Source organism: Ictalurus furcatus, chromosome 14 (genome assembly GCF_023375685.1).
Source record: "Ictalurus furcatus strain D&B chromosome 14, Billie_1.0, whole genome shotgun sequence".
Classification (NCBI taxonomy): domain Eukaryota; kingdom Metazoa; phylum Chordata; class Actinopteri; order Siluriformes; family Ictaluridae; genus Ictalurus; species Ictalurus furcatus.
Window position 1 is genome coordinate 4708758 of NC_071268.1, and position 23580 is coordinate 4732337.

The 23580-nt window shown below is 41.8% G+C and overlaps 1 protein-coding gene across 1 annotated transcript; it reads right to left on the minus strand.

Moving 5' to 3' along the window:
* Positions 1-30: 30 nt before the first annotated feature.
* On the minus strand, positions 31-11947 carry skic8 (SKI8 subunit of superkiller complex). The gene is made up of 11 exons (XM_053640967.1): positions 11908-11947; positions 11427-11477; positions 11227-11254; positions 8667-8772; positions 5688-5860; positions 5117-5265; positions 4532-4625; positions 2226-2319; positions 1906-1998; positions 1731-1809; positions 31-444 (listed from the first exon to the last, which is right to left on the minus strand). Exons 2-11 carry the CDS (start codon positions 11436-11438, stop codon positions 355-357), a joined length of 918 nt encoding a protein of 305 aa, XP_053496942.1. The 5' UTR covers positions 11439-11477; positions 11908-11947; the 3' UTR covers positions 31-354.
* Between the last annotated feature and the right edge of the window lie 11633 nt (positions 11948-23580).

Below are 23580 nucleotides of genomic sequence, written 5' to 3' on the forward strand. Positions count from 1 at the left end.
CGGAGACAAAAAAACACACTATAAAAAGTATTTATAAAATTCTTTTTTTAATTATTTTTATTGTTTTGACAAATGGAGAACGTTTCAGGAGACGATGACGTACAGATGAAAGACAAACCTCACAGCCATGTTATTACCTGCTCATGTGACGTGTCGGATGGTTACAGATGCAGGTTAAAGGCTTTATTTAATATCAAACCACCTAAACAGGAGAAACCCTTTGGAGGAAATCTGGTATCGGCAGGGACTGTATGGATCTCTTTGGACGAAGAGTGCGGATCGATTAAAAGTTCTGGTGTGACGTATATCAGATTTACCCGTGTCCTGTCGGGTGTGAGAACGGTGAAACATGCTTCACATGGGACAGTCGTAAATGTGGATGGCTCTGTCGTCTCCAGCCGAAATGATCTTCGAGCCAGTGCTGTTGTACTTCACGCTCCATACCTACAAATGCATTTAAGAGTTTCAGTTTTCTGCAATTCAAAACAAAACAAAACATAAAACCGTTGAAGAAAGGAATGGGCGCGTCGCTGCTAACCCACACTTTACTAGATCACATGCAGGGCAACTTTCAGCTACACAAGCGCAAACCTTGAGCACTGGTCATGAACAGGGATGATTACACCTCCAGCTAGAATATTTTTTATTTAAATACATAAAATGCACCCATGTCACACTGTCCTATGATTATTTTGGAATTTCAACAAAGAATTGCCACTGTAATCATAAAGACTGTCCTGTTTTCATCTCAACATTCTTACTGAACACACTGACACTGTGCGTTCAAGTCCTCCTGGGAAGTCGTAATTACGACATCGGGTGCGTTCGAGTCACTTTGCTCGGAGCGAGATGGCGGTATACCTTCTCTTAATTGACTACAAAAAAAAATACAGCAACGTTTTTAAAACCTGCTTCTAGAAAATGAACAAAGAATGTGCATCGGGTTCGTTTTGATGTATTAAATCAATTTGTGAAGCCACTGTAAACTTTATCGTTACATATGTCGTAATTACACAGTGCTATCGTATTTTGTGGAGGCAATTAGCTTTCAACAAATTTACCGTCGACTACAGACGTCACATCCACTGATTCCACCATGTTATCTTACTCAGACTCACAACTCAAACTCAGGGCTCATAAAATAATAATAATCCAGTGTTTCCTACTCATAATTACAACTTTGTGGTGGCGTTCATATGCGTTCAACTTCGTAAATACGATCTTTCCGACATGACTCGAACGCAACATTAGTACTGGTTTCTTTCCAGGTCTATCTCAGGGAGTTCACAAGGAATCGACGTCTCCATCTTGATTCCTGTGAAGCTGCTCTGTGACGGTGTCTAATGTGAAAAGCGCTATACGAATAGAACAAAAAACTGCTCTCGAGTTGCCTGTGTACAAATACTGACTTGAGCCAAGACTGTTCATCACTGACTTCTGATTAAAGAGGATTAAAACATATGCAGTAATAAAACCTGAACTGTATTACAGCTACATGGGCTTCTAAGAGAAATAAAAATCTAAATAATAATAATAATAATCTGGTGTAAAGGTATTAGTGATAGTGTGAAATAAAAGGCAGGTGGTCCTCTGAGCTGTTGGTGAATTTGTTGGAAATTTAGTTGATAAGTGTGGGTGTGGGTGTGTGTGTGTGTGTGTAAGTGAAATGACTCGGCTCAAAGCCAGACAGCTCTCAGTTGAATAAAAGAAACAGGAGATGTAAGATGCACCTGGTCCTGATGGTCAAAGAAAGTGTTCACGCACGCCCTGGTGCTTGCCTCCCACACCTTCACACTCTTATCTGACGAGCTGCAGACAACAAGGACAAAAGCTTCATTATACTGCAAAATACGGTTCAGGATTGTTTTTTTTAATTACATTTTGAAAGGTATTTTGATGATTTACCTGGAGACAAAGTGTGTGTTATCAGGTGAAAAGGCAACGCTGAGCACCCAAGACGCATGGCCACTCAGAGTACCTGCCAGGTTAGCATGCTGTCTGTAACACACACACACACACACACACACACACACCTCAATTAGCTACACAACTATTACACAGCCAGGATAAGCAGCAGTGTTACATTACATTACACTACACTGTCTGTCTCTCTGCAGGAAACATTTTGGCCAAAAAAAAAAAAAAAAAATCAAGAACAAACTCCAGCACATTTGTCACATGACACATGCGTTATAAGACGGCTGTAATCCCACAGTTCCACTTACACGTCATAAATCTTGATGTAGCCGTCATCGGAGGCTGTGACTAAGAGCTGAGAGTCGGGAGAGAATGTGAGAGAGCGGATGGGCATGGCGTGGCCTGCAGAGAGAACACACACAAATCATTTCTAGAAGACAGCCTCTATTCAAATATCTTTGTAGCCAAGGTAGAGGTGATGAACCTCAAACATCTCCATCATGTGCTCTCCCCACACACACACACACACACTACTCTAGAGGGAACACCAAACATATACAGTCAGGTCCATAAGTATTTGAACAGTGTCATAATTTGTCATTTTTGCCTCTGTACACCACCACAATGGATTTGAATTTAAGTGAGCAAGATATGACTGAAGTATAGATTTTCAGCTTTAATTCAAGGGGATTAACAAAAATATTGCCTTAACCGTTTAGGAATTACAGCCACATTTTTGTTTTTTACATCCTGCTACTTCCATCAGCAGTCACATCAATAAACACCAGTGACCCTGTTTCACTGGCAGCCATACCCATGCCATAACACTTCCTCCACATGTTTGCCAGATGATGTGGTAAGCTTTGGATCCCTTCTCCATACTTTTCTCTTCCCATCATTCTGGTACAAGTTAATCTTGCATTAGAACTGTGCCGGCTTTTTTTTAGTCCAATCTGCCTTTCTGTTCTTGAGTGTTACCAGTGGTTTGCATCTTGCGGTAAACCGTCTGTATTTACATTCGTGAAGGCATCTCCTGATTGTAGCCTTTGACAATGATACTCCTACCTTCTCCAGAGTGCTCTTGAGTTAGCTAGATGTTGTGAAGGGGTTTTTCTTCACCAAGAAATGAACTCTGCGATCATCCGCTTTAGTTGTCTTTCGTGGTTTTCCAGGTCTTTTGGTGTTGCTGAACTCGCCAATTAATTCCTTCTTTTTAAGCATGTACAATTGTTGATTTGGCTACTCCTATCGCTCTTATAGTTGTTTTGTTTCCTCAGCCTAATGATGGCCTCCTTCACTTGCATCGACACCTCTTTGGGCTGCATTATTAAGTTTTCTCATAAACAGCTTCCCATAGTACTTCAACGCTTGGAATCAACTCCAACCTTCTATCTCCTTCATTTCTCATGAAATAACGAGGAATCAGGCCGCACCTGTCCAATTACTTTTGAGCCTGTGAAAATGGAGGGACTCTGTAAAAAGTGGCTCCAATTCCTAAACGGTTAATGCAATATTTTTGTTGAACCCCTTGAAGTAATGCGGAGCGTCTACACTTCGATCACATCTCGATTACTTCGTTTCAAATCCATTGTGGTGGTGTACAGAGGGAAAATGACAAAAATTGTGTTGCTGCCCAAATACTTATGGACCCGAATGTAGTGTGTAAGTATTAACATGAGTTTAACGCAGCATAGGTTTTATAGGAATAATGACCGCAGAAAATATTTGGGGTTGGTGAAAAAAACCATCGAGTAGGGCTGGTCGGTGTATAAGGCATGTAGATATACCCTGAATAATGAATAGGAAGCTAGACAGGATGTGGCCTAACTTTTTTTTTTTTTTTTAAATATTGATGCTGGTACACCTACAATTTTTTTTTAATTGAGCAAATGTCTTTGCCAGCGAACACTGATGTAAATAAAAACAAATGAATGCTTGTGGGTTTGTGATAAAATGGCAATACTGCCTCTTTGCAGAGGAAATGTTTGACAGACCATCATTTATACAACATATAGACAAAAGTATGTGGACACTTGACCATCACACCCATATATGCTTCTTCCAGAAACTGTATGCTGTAGCTTTACAATTTCCTTTCACTGGATCTAAGAGCCCCCAAACCTGTTCCAGCATCACAATGTTCATGTGCACAAAGTCGCACATGGTTTGCCAAATTTTCTCGCCAGACTTCAGAGCATTAGTGCGATCAGGCACTGAACGCAAATCCCCACAGCCACGCTCTAAAATCTAGTGGAAAGTCTTCTCAGAAGAGTGGAGGTTATCATAACAGCATAAGAGGGACTAACGGAATGGGATATTCAGAAAGCACTCGTGGGTGTGATGGTCAGGTTATACAGTGTATGAAAGATATAGTGCAGTGCTAATGTTAATGCTAATCTGTAGCAGTATAAACATTTTCAAATGTGTTCCTATATATAAAATATTTTATCTAATTGTAAATGAAAAAAAATTTCAAAAGACAACAGACATCTTGGTTTATTTACTTGCTTGTAATACAACATGGATATGTTTAACTCCTCTAGTTCCCTTTGTAAACAATTCTGATCTAAACATCACCGTGGTCATTATCAGTCATACTCCGGTATCATTTTACCTTCCAGTGTGTGGAGGAGTTTCCCAGTTGCAATGTCGAAGATGTTAATGATTCCATCGATGGCACCGCTGGCTAAGTACTTTCCATCTGGGCTCTGAGAGAAGACAGGACGAGAGAGAGACAGAGATCACACAGACATCGGAGGTTTTATTTAGGAGGCATCATTTACTCTGCTTTTTAACCAGAACTAATCTTTAGCCGAGATGATAAATGGTTGTTTAGAGAATTAAGGCTGCACAAGAAACTGCTGCTTGTCCTGGGGGTGGGGCTTATGTCATTCCCACACATCACTCTGTGCTGGTCTAACACGTTCTACCTGTAACTACTGACAGATTACCGAAAATTCAGGATTGTAAATTTAGGATTGTAAGATTGTAAAATTCAGGTATAGTTTTAGAGGCCATAATCTTTAATTACTTTCCAGGTCAAGCTTTTCTTTTTTTTTTTTTCTTTGATCATCCTCTGGGGATGATCCGTCGACTTCAGGGTTTTATGATGTACTTTAAACAACTCGTTAAATTCACACTTGAAACCTCATCTATTATAACCTACATATTTCATGCGTGTAATGGTGAAAGGTCTTACATAGGCGATGCTGAGAATGAATTTCCCTCTGGTGTCCAGGGAGTATTCTTTCTTCCCACTCTCAATGCCAAAGATGTTCACCTTGCCAAGATGGCTGCCTGTGGCTATGTATTTGGAGTCGGGGGAGAACGCTACAGTCCAGGCATCGACTAAGAGAGAAACATGAGAAGCATAAAAGTCTCATGTTTATCAAAAAAATGTAAGGAAAGTTAGAAATATCAGTATATTCCACTAAAACAAGAAAGTAGAAGTACACACGCCACAAAAAAAAAAAAGTTAGTGAATCTACACTTTAAAGATCATCATGACCAAAATCATAATGAATAGATTTTCTAAATGTTGTTCTGAAACAATATGAATAAGCAAACTACGTCATCAGCAATTGAGTGATCGTGAGAATGAAATAGCTTGGACAAAAGTGCCAAAGAGCCGTGCCAGGTGAGATGACTGACATGCTGTGACTCTTTAAAGCATTGAAAAACCACTTGTATCTTCTTCATCATGTAATGAGCTGTGAAAATGACTAAAAAAAAGTCACAACAAATCATCCTGTGCTGCCTGAAAACCTCACCTGGTCCTGCATCCATGGATTTAATCTGTTTGCCGGACTCCAGGTCCCAGAGACGGATGTGAGCATCCAGAGAGCTGGAGGCGGCGATGGCGCCATTGTGGCTAATGTCCACAGACACCACACCCAGCTGGTGGCCTTCCAGAGTCCACTGTAGCTCCAGCTTCTCATCTGACCTGCAGAGAGCAGTCAATAACCCAGAGCAGCGAAATATTACTACTAAAACACTGTAGAGTACAGACAACAAATCCAATCTTGTACAAAAGTATCGTCTTATGAAGAATGTTCCTGGGTTTGTCTATCTCTGAGGACCTTAAAGGTTCTATATAGAACTGTAGAATAGCAGGTGGTTTGACGTGGGTCTGCGCTGCCAGGGATGTGTGTGGAGAAGAGTTAGAGGGGTAATGTAGCACATCTGGGCCCTCAGTAGCATGTGTATCATCGCTTTACCAACATAACAGCAGCAAGTCTTCTCCTATGATGCTGGATGAGCAAGGAATCGGAGATCTCTCATCAATACATCATCTTTCCAGGGTCATGGTTCCTGTTTCTACTCTTCAGCAAAAAAAAAAAAAAAAAAAAAAAGATTTCCAATGGCCAACTTGATCCTGTGGTCAATGTGGATTTGGACACATGTTTTGGATCACTGTCCTGCAAGACGGAAGATCTTGCAGAAGATCCAACCATGACCCAGTTGTAGCTTCTTGGCAGAGAAGAGAAGCCAGATTTCCATTTCAAATCTTTGGAGTCTATGATACCATGTGTCATGCATCAACAAGTCTTTGGAGCTCCAAACACCATGGTCTTTGGAGGGGGAAAAAAAAGCTCTACAACCTCACTGATCCTCAATCATACAGATGGAATTAGGTTCTTTTTTGTATAATGATCAGTCTCTTTACACCAAACCAATCTTCAGTGTTTGTTGACCAGAGAATTCAAAGTTCAAGTAGCTTCCAGGAAAAGACTTCTAAATGGTCTGTTGGCACGGATGTGTCTAATTGCAGCTTTGGTGTCTTGGTGACTCAAAATTCTGCAACCATGATTGTTAGCTTTGCTAACCATCCTCTCAACCCAACTGTCTGTGGGGGGAAATATACATGCATCCTCCCCAATGTAGATTAATTACATAAGGACGATTCGTGATACTTAAGCCCAGAAGGCACGTGTCAAAAGAAAAGCAACACAATCGGTGCTTGATTTGTTCCGCCATTGACGATTCACCTCAGAAAAACAACCCAAAAACTCCACCTTACATGTGAATTTTTCCAGTTTCCTCATGACCACATGTGTAAGTATTGTCAAGAACAGGATGAAATGTTAATATGTGGCAGGGCTGCCAATCCAACTGCGGGCGAGCTGGCATTTGAACCGGCACTTCAGGTCTGACTCGACTGAAAAACCAAACAAAACTTCCAGTTGAGCTGTGGGGGGTGGGACATTTCTCCTAAAGTGGATCTCCTATGAGTGATAAAGGGTTAACAGAGCTTTGGAGCTCACTAGCACTTAATAATCGCGTGTTGAATCAGTATCAATATTTTAAGTGACATATGCACATATTCTTTATTCTGAATCGATTATAGGAACATTCCTCAAATGACATTCTTCAAATAAAGTAAGTAAGGCTTGCTGGAATAAATGTTTAATGAAACAGACAGTTACTACAGTGACGCACAGCCTACTGCAGAACGTGAATGTGTCTTCGATTATAAAAACTTAGTTTAGTGCTTTCTAACTTTGTGAACTAACTGTTTTGCTGCCTGAGGAGTAAAATGCTAAGTGAAGCGTGTGGGATTGAAACAAACTACTCGGACATTCATTAAAAAGTGCGTTGTGCCCTGTTATCGTATTATAATCAGACCCTGGCACCATATAGCGCTAACACATAGTCGGTTTTTATAGACAAATTACAGATGTAGCTCTTCTCTCAGACAAAAATCTTGCCCCACCACTTTTGGAGTTGTGGTGCCACCCCTGATTATTGGGGGGTGGGGGGGGGAGACAGTGTCAGCCTTTGTGTAGCCCTGACACTCAATTTCTAGCTCATGAGCATTGATTGTAAATGAAAGACTAGGACTGGGTTAAACGGGAATGAATAGGATTATGTTTATAAGGCAACAGGTTTGCTATAAACAGATGTTAGACTATCCTATGAGATTGTTTTTGACCAGCAGAAGCCACCAATGTGCATGGTGTTAAAAACAATTAAAACAACGAATCTCCTTTTTAATCCCCCAACTGCTGGAAGTAATTGTTCATTGCTTCAGAAGGCTTTGTTATTACAGCACTATCATGGCTCAGGTTGTTTGTGAACAATATTTTATAGCCAATGCCTGATTTATGAGGCTCAACAGTTTTGCTTCACTTCATTTGTGTATTCTGTAATGAAGGACTAAGGGAATTTCGCCTCTGTGTCACTTTATATTTATTTCCCAGTGGAACAGGAAGAGAGGTTCTGAACATTTGGAAAAAGTAAAATATACATGAGAAAAAAATAAAAAACTGTATTTAAAAAAACATTTTGCTTTCTCTTACGTCAGTGTGAGTTGAAATTGACATTAACACTTTTTTTTTTAAATCACGTGTTCAACAAGGGTGCCAATAATTATGGAGCTTGACTGTATATACAAAACCACACTTTAATCACTAATATAGTGCACTATTTCATTCAAACACGTCTTTGAAAGCATAATTTGCATTTTGGAGCCATGCCACGTGTACCCTGTGGATTTTCCCAGAATGCACTGTGCTGTATGATGATGATGGGGCATGTGATGATCTTGTGCATATTCACAGTGAGACTGGAGGAAGTGAGAAATTCTAACATGTCGATGTGCTATAGAGTACTCCTGCTTTCCCAACAGCACTGCACGCGTGTTCAACCTGCAGGCCATGTGCATTAATGTCTTCAATCTTTATATGAGCTCCATGAACACGTGGAGCGGTCAACAATAATTGAAAGCATGCATGCGGTCAGAACGTTACCATTTCCACACTTTCACCATGTCATCCAGAGAACCAGTGATGATAGTCTCTGATCCATCCTTCTCGCTTTTCCCCCATGCTGCCGTCCATATGGCATCATCATGGGCTAGAGACACACAGACAGGCAGACAGAAAGACGAGCTCAGAACTTCAAAACAAAACAAATATTAATGGAAAAAAAATCCACCCTCAATGACTTGCACATAAATATTTATAACCGATGTCATCCTAAATTAACGTAAAAATTTTTTTTTTTTAATTTGATGATAGACATTTGAAAGTCATTTGGTTTAATTTTGGTCTATTTTCAGCAACGCTTTAGTCCTTTAGTCTGTCCAGCTCTCTCACCTCCTCGTTCGTACACTCGGCACAAACAGATCAGCTTCCTAAAGCTTCAGCTTTCGTAATAATACTCTCATCAACACCATGATGCTTGTAGATCACGAACTAGCCAAGCCAAGCAGAGTCTCATGCTGCCTTCAGATCCTCCTCTGGAAGGTTGTACGAGTGTGTATATAGATCACACTATTCTCCTTGATAGATTAGAAAATGTTGTTGGCATTAAGGGAACAGTCCTCTCCTGGCTCAAGTATTATCTGACCGATCGTTATCAGTTCGTAGATGGAAATGGTGATTTCTCCATGCGTACTGAAATTACTTTTGGAGTTCCACAGGGTTCTGTTTTAGGCCCACTGCTCTTTACTTTATATATGCTACCCCTAGGTCAAATTATTCGTAAACATGGAATTAGCTTCCACTGTTATGCTGATGATACACAGCTGTATGTTTCAGCGAAGCCAGAGGACAGACAGAAGCTTAGTAAAGTTGAGGAGTGTGTAAAGGACATTAGACATTGGATGTTAACTAATTTCCTTCTACTTAATTCTGATAAAACAGAAATACTTTTATTAGGCCCACGTGTAGCTAGAAGTAATCTTTCTGATCACATGGATGGTCTGGATGGTCTTTCTGTTTCATCATGTACAGCAGTTAAAGACCTTGGAGTGATTATTGACTCCAGTTTATCATTTGATGCTCATGTAGATAATATTACTAGGATAGCCTTCTTTCATCTCAGAAATATTTCTAAAATAAGAAATATATTGTCACTACATGATGCGGAAATACTAGTTCATGCATTCATCACCTCTAGATTAGATTACTGTAATGCCTTACTGTCTGGATGTTCCAGTAGGAATATAAATAAGCTCCAGTTAGTCCAGAATGCAGGTGCTAGAGTCCTAACTAGAACTAGAAGATACGACCACATCACACCAATATTATCAATACTGCATTGGCTCCCAGTAAAATCTCGCATTAACTATAAAATACTTTTATTAACCTATAAAGCACTAAACGGTCTCGCGCCACAATATCCAAGCGACCTTTTGGTTTTCTATGATCCGCCACGCCTACTTAGATCAAAAGATGCAGGCTATTTGACGGTACCACGAATAGTGAAGGCTACAGCAGGGGGGAGAGCTTTCTCTTATAGAGCCCCACTGTTATGGAACAGTCTTCCTATTAGTGTTCGGGACTCAGACACAGTCTCAGTGTTTAAGTCTAGGCTTAAAACGTATTTGTTTACTCACGCCTACCCTGACTAGATTCTGTTCTACTACTTCGCAGTCATAATTATCTTTTTTATCCCTCTCTCCTTTCGCCGAGCCACACACGAATTTATGGAGATACTAGAGATCCAGATCCTTTCTGCCTCTGGATGGAGCTCAAATCTTCTCTAATTCCAGACTGCTGGGACTACAGCTGCTCCTAAGGCCATACAGACTTCATATAAATCCATAATGAACTTTTTCACACTATCTGTTGTTACCCAGATGAGGATGGGTTCCCTTCTGAGTCGGGTTCCTCTCAAGGTTTCTTCCTCTTAAAACATCTTAGGGAGTTTTTCCTTGTCACCGTCGCCACTCAGTGGCTTGCTCAGTTGGGATAAATTCACACCTTTTATATCTGTATACCATGTTGATATTTCTGTAAAGCTGCTTTGAGACAATATCTATTGTAAAAAGCGCTATACAAATAAAATTGAATTGAATTGAATTGAATTGTATGGGGTCGTGATTATGAGGTGGTGCACGCTCATCATCAATGATTGTATCATTTTGCCAGTTAAACGCAGAATCACCACTTCAATCTTGCTGCCTGCTGTAGGCAGACGCGCCTTAACAAGGCACACCGAAAGAACTATGAGTCCTTGAGTTGTAAATACAACGTCAGGACATCGTGGTGGCGTTCACCTCGTAATTATCAGCCAGAGCTGCACTGCTTTCTGGGACTTTGCATCCAGTGTTTGCACTACCACACTGGATTTCTCATTAACGTGCCATTGCGCATCGCTGAAGATGAGAAAAGAAGCCGTCGTCTGTTTGTTTGTTTTTACGAGTTTGATCTTGGTAGCAAGAACAATGACTTCCTGTGTGACGTCAGCAGGACACCCAACCTCTAACTTCACAAAAACACATCACAAATACTTGGGTGTAAATGTAAGTAACGTGTTTCAGATTTTTCCTTTTAAAAACAAAAAAAACAAAAACACACTCACCATGCTCCTGCTTGAACAGTATACTGTACTGTATGGGAGGAAATAAAGATAAAGCAACAATAAATGAGAGTTAGAGCCAGGTTAGATGTTGTCTAACAGTAAACCATGATGTTAACACACTTTTCCAGACTAATATGAAGTCTGAGTCAGTACAAGCCTCTTGTTTTGAGACAGCTAGAGAGAAATATAGCCAGACTTACTTGAGTGCTCATAGTTTCTGCTCGAGTGTTGATGTTTTCTCCACTTTATATCTGCATGAAAAACATCACCTCATTCAAAATCAGGCTGGTATGAAGCTCAGACAGTTAACTAACGCCACTGAGCTTCATAACCCGCCACTGAGCTTCATAACCCGCCACTGAGCTTCATAACCCGCCACTGAGCTTCATAACCCGCCACTGAGCTTCATAACCCGCCACTGAGCTTCATAAGCAGCCCCTGCACTCACTATACACTGCACAGGGCATTAATACCTCAAGCTGCTAGTCCGCACTGTGCGCGTCTGTGTGCTCGCTTTTATCAACAGCTAATAAAAACAAATCCTCTGTGATATTAACAAAGCTTCCAGTTTCTAACTTGTGACAAACTGTTTCGTCAACACGAGGAGACGTCAAATTACAACAAAGCAGAATAAATCAGCTAATACATACAACAAAACACACTTTCTAAAACGATACTTACCGCTTTTCCTCAACAGTGAGCCGCCATGATAGCTACCCGCAATGCATCATGGGTAAGTCACCCATCATGGCTAAATTAAAGTCACTGTTCAGTTCTCGCAGGGATTACTGACCACAAAATAACGCACTTTTAAAAAATTCAACAAAATTCAACCACAAAAAATAATTTACATTCATTTAAGAAGTATTTAATATATATATATATAAGTTCATGCTGTTATTTTGTATTCACTGAAGCAGAAGCTATTTTATTTCTCTGCATTGCTCCGGAGGAGTTACTCTGACAAAATGCTAAAGATAAAAATCAATTAATATATTGATTTTAATAAATCAATCAATTAATAACACGATCAAATGAATTGTAATCAGTGTAACATACTCCATTTATATTGCAAACTGCTTTAATAATCAATGTTTGTTTATTTGTTTATTTGCTTGTTTAGTGCAATGTGTGTGTGTGTGTGTGTGTGTGTGTGTGTGTGTGTGTGAGAATAAGTGTAAATAATAGTCTTGATAAGCTATAAATATTTTCACTAGGCATAAGGCATAAAAGCATTAATCTATATTATGCACTTTTTATATAACCTATATTATGTCAGTTTTATATTTTAAAGAAAAACCTTGAAAATTCTCTTCTTCTCGCTTCTTCTGTCAAAAAGTAGGCTCCTACAATGGATCAATGGATTAAGAGCACTTCTTAATTTCTTCCTGTGAGATGTTTACCAGCTCCACATTTAAAGATGCAATAGTCAGATTTTCAAATCCCTTACTTGTACATCTTGGACGATGTTTAGAACATGATAATATATATATATATATATATATATATATATATATATATATAAACAGTATCTCACAAAAGTGAGTACACCCCTCACATTTTTGTAAATATTTGATTATATCTTTTCATGTGACAACACTGAAGAAATGACACTTTGCTACAATGTAAAGTAGTGAGTGTACAGCTTGTCCCCAAAGTGTCAATATTTTGTGTGGCCACCATTATTTTCCAGCACTGCCTTAACCCTCTTGGGCATGGAGTTCACCAGAGCTTCACAGGTCGCCACTGGAGTCCTCTTCCACTCTTCCATGACCACATCACGGAGCTGGTGGATGTTAGAGACCTTGTGCTCCTCCACCTTCCGTTTGAGGATGCCCCACAGATGCTCAATAGGGTTTAGGTCTGGAGACATGCTTGGCCAGTCCATCACCTTCACCCTCAGCTTCCTTAGCAAGGCAGTGGTCGTCTTGGAGGTGTGTTTGGGGTCGTTATCATGCAGGAATACTGCATACTGCTCATGCTCTGCTTCAGTATGTCACAGTACATGTTGGCATTCATGGTTCCTTCAATGAACTGTAGCTCCCCAGTGCCGGCAGCACTCATGCAGCCCCAGACCATGACACTCCCACCACCATGCTTGACTGTAGGCAAGACACACTTGTCTTTGTACTCCTCACCTGGTTGCTGCCACACACGCTTGACACCATCTGAACAAATTAGGTTATTTTGGTCTCATCAGACCACAGGACATGGTTCCAGTAATCCATGTCCTTAGTCTGCTTGTCTTCAGCAAACTGTTTGCGGGCTTTCTTGTGCATCATCTTTAGAAGAGGCTTCCTTCCTTCTGGATGCACTATATCCAGATATATATTAGTTTCTAATGCTGTAAAACAAATTGTGAGCATATTCATTTAATGAAACTGTAGAGCGACTGGAAAGCCCCAACTATGTGTGATTATGATGATAAATTCTATCCAGCACATTAAACTTAAAAAAATGATTAAAGCATGTTGATATGATGTGTCTGTCAACTACATGAAATGCTACTGTCTTCATTTTGAAAGCTTGTTTAATACTCATTGTTTTACCATTTTAATTAAGTTATGTTATCAGCATGTCTCTTCATTTTAACATTTTTTCGTAATGTTGAATGAGACGTGACATTTCTTAATATTCAGAAATAACAGAAAGGCCTGCATACTAATTGACTATTAAAATACCCCGTGTTAGATTCTGTCATGTACTGTATAGTCTATATGAAGTGATTTCAATGACAGAGATTTCGCTCAATGTAGGCAATAGTATGACAGGAGATTTAAAAAAACTAAGCTTAGGCTAATTTATGTCTATGAAATGAACTTCAAATGTTTAATGTGACCAATTGGGCTCTCTCTTTTTCAAGAATCACATAACAATCCAAGAAGGGAGATCCTTGCCCGAACTGAAGAAATGCAAGACATGCTGCAAGGACTTCCACTGGTCGTTCTGAAGTTCAGCTTTGTTTCACCCAACAGAGTCGAGCAAAGTCAAAACCCGTTTAAAGAGCCATTTCAACCACGCAGTTCTCCATGAAGGTAAAGTTTGCAAACATTCTCTCGGGAAATGCAAATTGAGTTATAATATGTCTACAACATGTCTAGACAGTGAAGAACAATAGGACACCCTTTTTGCTTATCTGAAGTCAGTACTGCATAGAACACGAACGCAACTGAACTTCACAGAGGAAGTGCAGCTCAACTGTGGTGTTCTACTTCCAGAGGTATACCTAACAATATAATGTATTTGTGCATTGGTCCTGCTCCAGCACTTTCAAAGCCTACTGTATAGTATACTGTATGCTGCTTGTGTACAGACCCATGTATATTTAAATTAACCATTTTCTTTTGATAAACCATCATATATGGCCTTGCTGCAGAATTTGTCTTTGCAGGAGGCTGAGCAGGTCTTCTTCACTGGTCCTGATTATCATCACAGGTAGAAAAAAAAAATGGAAAATGTAGAAAATGTCATTTTTTTTATACAATGTCTAATATATACTTTTTTTTAAGCGTTAACAGTATTTCTGTTAACCCAGCAGTGATTATGTTCTCCATTTACTATTTTAGTGAAGTGGAGGAATTTAAAAGAGGGATACACAAACAATTGAGGAAAGAATGGAGAACATTCATTTAGTAGGCAGTGCTGCTACATACTTTACAATCTGGGATTTAGATATTTAAGGGTCAGGAAAAGTCTTGTCAATAACATGTTAATTCTATTTGGATTTCTTGCATCTCGCTTTATTAAATTTTTTTCTCAATTCAGAGGGCCTTTATTGACATGAAAGTTTCAAGAAACAGTGTTCCCAAAGCGTAAAAATACAATTTTTCCAAATCTTTGAACAGTATACAATAACAGTAATATGAACGTTAATTGGCATGAAGATTGATATATTAATTATATATGTATAGTATATAATGTGTCTGTGTGTGTGTGTGTTCAGTTGTTATTATTTATTATTTTATAAAATATACACAATGTTGAATCTGCCCTCAGAGTCATCCTTGTGTCTTACCTCTATGTGGATGAGATCTAGTGACTGAAAAGGCCATAGCATATGATTCCTTCTTTATTTTACTTGATGAGTTAATTATGTTAATTAGTCACACAAATTGCTCAACATGCAGCTATAAGCAACCAAGCTAAATTGCAAGAAAGAAAGTAATATTTGGGTGTAATAAACCTTTAAAACTATAAGAAGTTAGAATTTGGTGGACTACTGCCTTGGGTGCACTTTTTTCGGTCCTCCAAACCCTGGGTCCTAGAAATGCGGTCCTAGGACTATGGTTCTCCAATTCGGTGAGTGGCACCGTCACAAAAAAATAGGGTCCTAGAAATGTGGTCCTAGGACTGCGGTCCTGAAACTGCAGCCTCCGGTAGTGCAGGAACTTACTATTATGTTACGACTACTGTGTTTATAACTGGGAATGGGAATAAAAGTACTGCAATAATGTACAGCATGTGAAAAATAATGTTTTTTTTTAACATTAAAGCATGTTAACAAATTATTTTGTTTAATAAACAAATTAATGAACTTTTAAAATCATCAAATTAATCTGAATCATATCTCTGTTTATGGGCTTAAACGTTTAACGAAATCTGCATCCATTATGTAGATTGAATCTGAATTTCTATTATCAAGCGCTACAGTGTTAACTGTATCTGTGAAAGGACAAAGAGCAAGTCCATTGTTCCACGGCACGGACAGAATCCATATGGTTCCTCCTGAATCTGAGGTTTAACTATAGGACGAAGTCTCCTCTCCAGCACTCTGGCATTTACCAGGGAGGCTGATAAGTGTAATCCCTCTGGAACCAAAGATGGAACACACCCTCTGGTCCCCTTTCTTGAAAATGGGGACCACCACCCCACTCCAGTTTGCCAATGCAGTGGAACTGAACCCACCTTCCATGCAATATTGAAGAGTCGTGTCAGCCACACCACCCCAACATTGTCCAGCGATTTCAACATCTCCAGGCAAATCTGGTCTACTCCTGTAGCTTTACTGCCACGGAGGCCCTTGACCATCACAGCAACCTCAGCTACAGCGATAGATCCCTCATCTATAGCGATAGATACCTCAGCTACAGCGATAGATCCAGCAACTACAGCGATAGATCCTGCAGCTACAGCGATAGGTCCTGCAGCTACAGCGATAGATACCTATAGCGATAGATACCTCAGCTACAGCGATAGATCCCTCAGCTATAGCGATAGATACCTCAGCTACAGCGATAGATACCTCAGCTACAGCGATAGATCCAGCAGCTATAGTGATAGATACCTCAGCTACAGCGATAGATACCTCAGCTACAGTGATAGATCCAGCAGCTATAGCGATAGATCCAGCAGCTACAGCGATAGATCCCTCAGCTATAGCGATAGATACCTCAGCTACAGCGATAGATCCAGCAGCTACAGCGATAGATCCTACAGCTACAGCGATAGATCCCTCAGCTATAGCGATAGATACCTCAGCTACAGCGATAGATACCTCAGCTACAGCGATAGATCCAGCAGCTATAGTGATAGATACCTCAGCTACAGCGATAGATACCTCAGCTACAGTGATAGATCCAGCAGCTATAGCGATAGATCCCTCAGCTATAGCGATAGATACCTCAGCTACAGCGATAGATCCAGCAACTACAGCGATAGATCCTACAGCTACAGCGATAGATCCCTCAGCTACAGCGACAGATCTCACAGGAGCTATCCAGCACTGCCTCCTGCACGGAGGGTTGAGGAGTTCCTCAAAGTTTTCCTTCCACCTCTCAACAATCTCCCCAGTAGTGGACTTGATGAGAACAGCTTGGCCGCCGTCCCACTGTCCCCTCCTAAGGCACCGAATGGTTTGCGAGAACAACTTTGAAACCGTCCAATAGTAATTCTTCATGGCCTTTCCAAATTCTTTGGTGACCTCCCCTGCTGCAGTTCTCTTGGCCAGCAAGTACCTCTCAATCAGCTCTGGAGACCTATACTCGAGCATCGCTTGGAAGGCCTCCTTCTTCGACTTGACAGCTTCCCTCACCACCGGTGTCCACCAGCGGGTCCTGGGGTTGCCACCTTTACAGGCCCCAACCACCTTCATGCCACAGCTTGTTGTGGCCGCCTTCACAATTGAGGTCTTCAACAAGGTCCATTCAGACTCAGTGTTCTTGAAAAAAGTGAGCAGTAGAGGGTTAATGGTTTGACAGACCTGGGATGTGAACTCACAGCCTTCTCATGATTATTTCATAACCTTAACCATGTAGCCAAGATTGAAGCCAACAGGGAAGCTGTCATACACTACAAAGGGAGCTTGTCAAAAAAAATACTGTGTTGTATGCAAAATAAATAAATTAATTTATTTATTACATTTTTTAAAGGAAAGAAGAAAAGAAAAAGCTGCATGTGCTAAAATCTGAAGCATCTTTTCATATTCTTTTTTTAATTACATAAAAATGATGGCCATGTAAATTTTCCCTTTTACTAAATTTCAAAAAGTAAAAAGTAAATGTATTGTCCATGTGTAAAGGATGAAATACATTAAACTAAATAAAATCTTCCACCTGACTCATAAACAATTTGATAACATTCAGGTCTTCAGTATTCACTGCTGACAACTGTAATTATAGAAAATATCGATTTTGAACAAAATACTGCAATATTATTGATGTAGGTGATTTCAGAGGTAAAAATCAATCTTCTTTTTTTAAAATTAGTTTTAAAAAGCTACGGTGTTAATTGGAGTCTGTAACAAAAATGTGTCTTTTGTGGGGTTTTTTTGAGAACTTAATTTGATATTTTGTGTTGAAAGATATAGCAGAGACTGAGAATGGCAAATAGTCTAGAGAGTGACAGAAATTCGGATAATGATTTATGTTAAATTACAGTAATGGTCTCCGGTGTTTTACATCTTATATTTTCCTGGAAACAGATTGAATTTTGTCCAGAAGCATGGACGCTATGCATGAAAGGGTTCAAATATGAATATAAATTCAGTTGTCCTTTTATTTCTGGGAGCCTCTCAGAACTCATCTCTCTGAGACATTTTAGCAACTCTGTCTCTAATAATCACCTGACCTAGATTTTGGAAGGCAGAAAAAGAAAGAGAACAAGAGAGAGTGAGAGAGAGAGATGTCCTTGAAGGAACCCAAACCCACTGCAGAATTTACATACAGATTTACATCTGTTCATTTTGCAGACCAGAACCAAGTAAAAAATAGTTGAAGGTTGAAGAAGAAAAAATGGAGACACACATGAGACACGTCTGATTTAGGGGAAACACTAGTGCTAGGGAAAACTATAAATAGTACTGATGTATCAAGCAGTGAAAAAATGAATGAAACTTTGCAAACAGTTAAAGAAGGCTAATTTAGATACATAGCTTGTGTGTGTGTGTGTGTGTGTGTGTGTGTGTGTGTGTGTGTGTATGCACTGTATATGTCATATGTCTTACACATTACCCCAAGGAGCAAAGATACATGGCATATTTGATCCATTTATAGTTACATTATTAAAGTTAAATGATGTGGAACATCTGCAAAACAAATGACTTCCTGTAATCACAGCAGCTATAAACAGTCGTTCCCTCACCTTCATCTCTTTCTTTTCTCTCTTGAAGTTAATAAGACCAAAAAAAGCTCATGTTACTGAGAAACCACAAAGCACTTGAGTTGGGAAACGTTACAGCTTTACCTCGGACTGTTACAAAGTGCTGACACTGGCGACTCCTTACTTCCTCCACAGAGAAAATGTCACCAATTACATACTTTTTTTATTCATTTGTTTACTACAGATAACAATAACATTGGAACAAGAACAGGGACACGGTAGCTTAGTGGTTAGCATGTTTGCCTCGCACTTATACACATATTCTACATCACAGTGTGTTGGGATATGACCTCTGACTTATGTAATCATTATCAGCCGTTTGCTATGCTGTAGATAAATAGCATAAACATTCAGTGCGTTTAACTTATTAAGGGTTAAAATTTTTACTACTAATGATAATGCATCATCTCTACTTGTCACGTTTCGTGACGTAACGGAGATATGACGGATGCAAGTGCAGTATGAACAGTTTTATTGAGAGACACGCAGGCAGGTAAATCCAAACAGTAATCCACAAACATGCAAAGTTCAGGCGATTGACAAACAGGCATAAACGAGGCAAGGTAGGAATCAAAGTCGCGGTCACGGGATACAGGGTCGATATACCAAACATGATACAAACAACAGCGAGGGACTGGGAGCAGAGAAACCAGAGTGAACTTAACAAACGAACCTAAACATGAAACATGACATGTACTATGACTATGAATCTAAACATGAAACTATGAAACTATGTGACTGTGACTGTGGTTATCTATCGTAAGAACTCTAAACTAATCTACTATAACTCAATATTCCACGCTGTGTGCTGGGAGGCATGCGGTATATATACAAACATAATCATCGTCGTAATAGCTGACGGCTGAGGGCAATTCAGACACACGTGAAACAATAACCAATGACAGAACGGGGAGGAGACATAACAGAAACATAAACAAATGCACGTGTCGAAATGTCACGATTGTCAACAAGGGAAAAGCAGGTGCTCGCGCACCTGCTCGTGCACGCGCGCTCACATGCTCCACAGCACGCTGCTTAAAGGGGAACTCATGACAGAACCCCCCGCAAAGGCACTCCTCCCGGAGTGCCATGAAACATCCATCTCCATTGGCGGCCCCGGCCCCCTGGGCAGAATGTCCCAAGCAGAGCCAGGAGACCGCACGGCGTTCTTGGCGAAACAAAAAAGCAGAGCGTCGTACACGGCAGAGCAGGGAACCAGAGCGACGTCCTCGGCGGTGCAGGGAACCAGAGCGACATCCTCGGTGGTGCAGGGAAGCAGAGCGACGTTCACAGCAGAACAGGAAAGCAGAGTGACGTCCTCGGCTGAGCAGGAAAGCAGAGCGACGTACTCAGCGGAGCCTGCAGGCTGAACTTGGCTGGTCATGTTAGCAGACTGGGACGTGAGCAGAGCTTGGTTGTCTGTTTCAGCAAACTTGGGCGTGAGCAGAACTTGGCTGTCGGTGTCGGCGGACTCGGGCGTGAGCAGAACTTGGCTGTCGGTGTCGGCGGACTCGGGCGTGAGCAGAACTTGGCTGTCGGTATCGGCGGACTCGGGCGTGAGCAGGGCTTGGTCGATCATGTCAACGGACTCGGGCGTGAGCAGGGCTTGGTCGATCATGTCAATGGACTTGGACGTGAGCAGAACTTGGTCGGCCTTGTCGGTAGACTTGGGCTCGAGCAGAACTTGGTCGGCCGTGTCGGTAGACTTGGGCTCGAGCAGAACTTGGTCGGCCGTGTCGGTAGACTTGGGCTCGAGCAGAACTTGGTCGGCCATGTCGGTAGACTTGGGCTCGAGCAGAACTTGGTCGGCCGTGTCGGTAGACTTGGGCTCGAGCAGAACCTGGTCGGCCGTGTTGGTAGACTTGGGCTTGAGCAGGGCTTGCTTGTCCGCGTTAACAGACACTTGAGAAAGTAACTGGGCTTTACAGTGGATCTGTGGAGCTGAGACCTCCTCCTGAACCTCAGGCTGGAGCTCTGGGGCTGGGGCCTCCCTGTTGACCTCTAGCTGGAGCTCGGCAGGTGAGCCCACCTCGTGGGTCTCAGGTTCGAGCTCTGAGGTCGCCAGGTTAACCTCTGGGTGGGGCTCTGATGCTGGAGCCTCCCTGTTGACCTCTAGCTGGAGCTCACCAGGTGAGCTAACCTCGTGGGTCTCAGGTTCGAGCTCTGAGGTCACCAGGTTAACCTCAGGCTGGAGCTCCAGAGCTGAGACCTCCCCGTAGGTCTCGTGCTGGAGCTCTGAGGACCTCTGGCTGAAGCCATGTGGACCTCTGGCTGAAGCTCGCGGGTGAGACCTCCTCGTGGGTCTCAGGTTCGAGTTCTGAGGTCGCCAGGTTCACCTCCGGCTGGGGCTCGGGTGCTGAGACCTCCGACGGGAGCTCCGAGGTCACCCTGTTGACCCCGGGCTGGATCTCTGCACGGGCTCTCCGGTGGAGTTTCTTATACTCCCGCCAGCTGCTCTTGGAGCATTCATGAGAGCAGTAGAATGCTTCCTGGATACCCAGTTTTTTGCAGGTAGGGCATTGTAGCTTGGTCTCCCTCCTGCAGCCCTCAGATATGCATGTCGGTGCCACCTCCACCACGTTGGCTGGAACCTGAAGCGGATCGGTGGAGGCTGACCTGTCAATCCCCTCATAATAGAGGTTAAATGGCAGGTCAGGCTGGGGCTGTCCATTGACTCTCCACCCCACTAAATCCAGACCATGAAGTTGTCCTGGCTGCGTGAACTCCTCCATAAAAAGTTCTGCAAATTGAGTGACATCCTGGAGGGCAGAGGACCCAGTGCTCACCAGCTGCTCTGCCCAGTCATGGGCCGGACCGCAAAACCTGGACACCAAGAACCCGATCCACTGTCTCTTAGTAGGCTTGGGAAACGCCAGGCTGCAGAAATATTCCTGGCAGCTGAAGAGAAACTCCAGCGGGTAGCTCCCCAGTCCCGCTGTCTCTGGCAGAAGTTCGACGTCGTACCTTTGAGGGAACTGCACGGACAAAAAATGCGGCCAGTAATCCGAGCATTTCCCGATGAGGGACTCTCCTGTTACTTCCCTGGTTTCTGTAGCATGATGTCTCTCTCGTCCTCGTGCTGCATCCATGGTGAGGCGGAATATTCTGTCACGTTCCGTGACGTAACGGAGATATGACGGATGCAAGTGCAGTATGAACAGTTTTATTGAGAGACACGCAGGCAGGTAAATCCAAACAGTAATCCACAAACATGCAAAGTTCAGACGATCGGCAAACAGGCATAAACGAGGCAAGGCAGGAATCAAAGTCGCGGTCACGGGATACAGGGTCGATATACCAAACATGAAACAAACAACAGCGAGGGACTGGGAGCAGAGAAACCAGAGTGAACTTAACAAACGAACCTAAACATGAAACATGACATGAACTATGACTATGAATCTAAACATGAAACATGAAACATGAAACTATGGACTGTGACTGTGGTTGTGGTTGTGGTTGTCTATCGTAAGGACTCTAAACTAATCTACTATAACTCAATATTCCGCGCTGTGTGCTGGGAGGCGTGCGGTATATATACGAACATAATCAGCGTCGTAATAGCTGACGGCTGAGGGCAATTCAGACACACGTGAAACAACAACCAATGACAGAATGGGGAGGAGACATAACAGAAACACAAACAAATGCACGTGTCGAAATGTCACGATTGTCAACAAGGGAAAAGCAGTTGCTCACGCACCTGCTCGTGCACGCGCGCTCACATGCTCCACAGCACGCTGCTTAAAGGGGAACTCGTGACACTACTGTAGTTGTGTATAAATTACTGGAATTAACATCATCTAGCGCAACAGCAACAGTAGAATGGCTCAAAGGGGGCATTTTAAGAAATATCAAAGAAATATATTTTCTCATTTGAGAAAATATCTAATATCTAACTTTGTCTTAATAAGATATTCTAGCTAATCTTGAGCAAGATTTAACCAGTAACAAGCTACAACAATGGTTTGCATAATATACCAGCAGAGGTACAAGATGGTTTTCCATATTTTAAGACAAAGTTCTTAATTGCCCAATTAAATTTTTCAATGAAGTAGCTATGTGTCATGGTTATGCTAAAATCCACACTGAACCACATTACCCATCAGCCCCAGCATGTCACATGACTATGTCACATGTCCTACTGATCACTCACACCTGTCCTGTGTTACCCCTAATAAGCAGCCCTATCGAAGTTCTAGTTTTTCAGCACCTAATTGTTAAACATTTGTTGTTGACATGTTTGTGTGTTGTCATGTGTCCTACAGCTGCTCTCATAGTCTGCGTGTTTTTGCCTTGTGGCCATTGTTACGTTTATGGTTCTTGTTTTTGGTTATTGCACTTTATTCAATAAAAATCTGTGCTGCGGGGCACACGGTGGCTTAGTGGTTAGCACGTTCGCCTCACACCTCCAGGGTTGGGGGTTTGATTCCTGCCATTGCCCTGTGTGTGCGGAGTTTGCATGTTCTCCCTGTGCTGTGGGGGTTTCCTCCGGGTACTCTGGTTTCCTCCTCCAGTCCAAAGGCTGATCGGCATGTCTAAAGTGTCCGTAGTGTCCGTAGTGTATGAATGGGTGTGTGAGTGTGTATGTGATTGTGCCCTGCGTTGGATTGGCACCCTGTCCAGGGTGTACCCTGCCTTGTGCCCAATGCTTCCTGGGATAGGCTCCAGGTTCCCCGTGACCCGGAAGGATAAGCGGTATAGAAGATAAGCGGTATAGAAGGATAAGCGGTATAGAAGATGGATGGAATCTGCGCT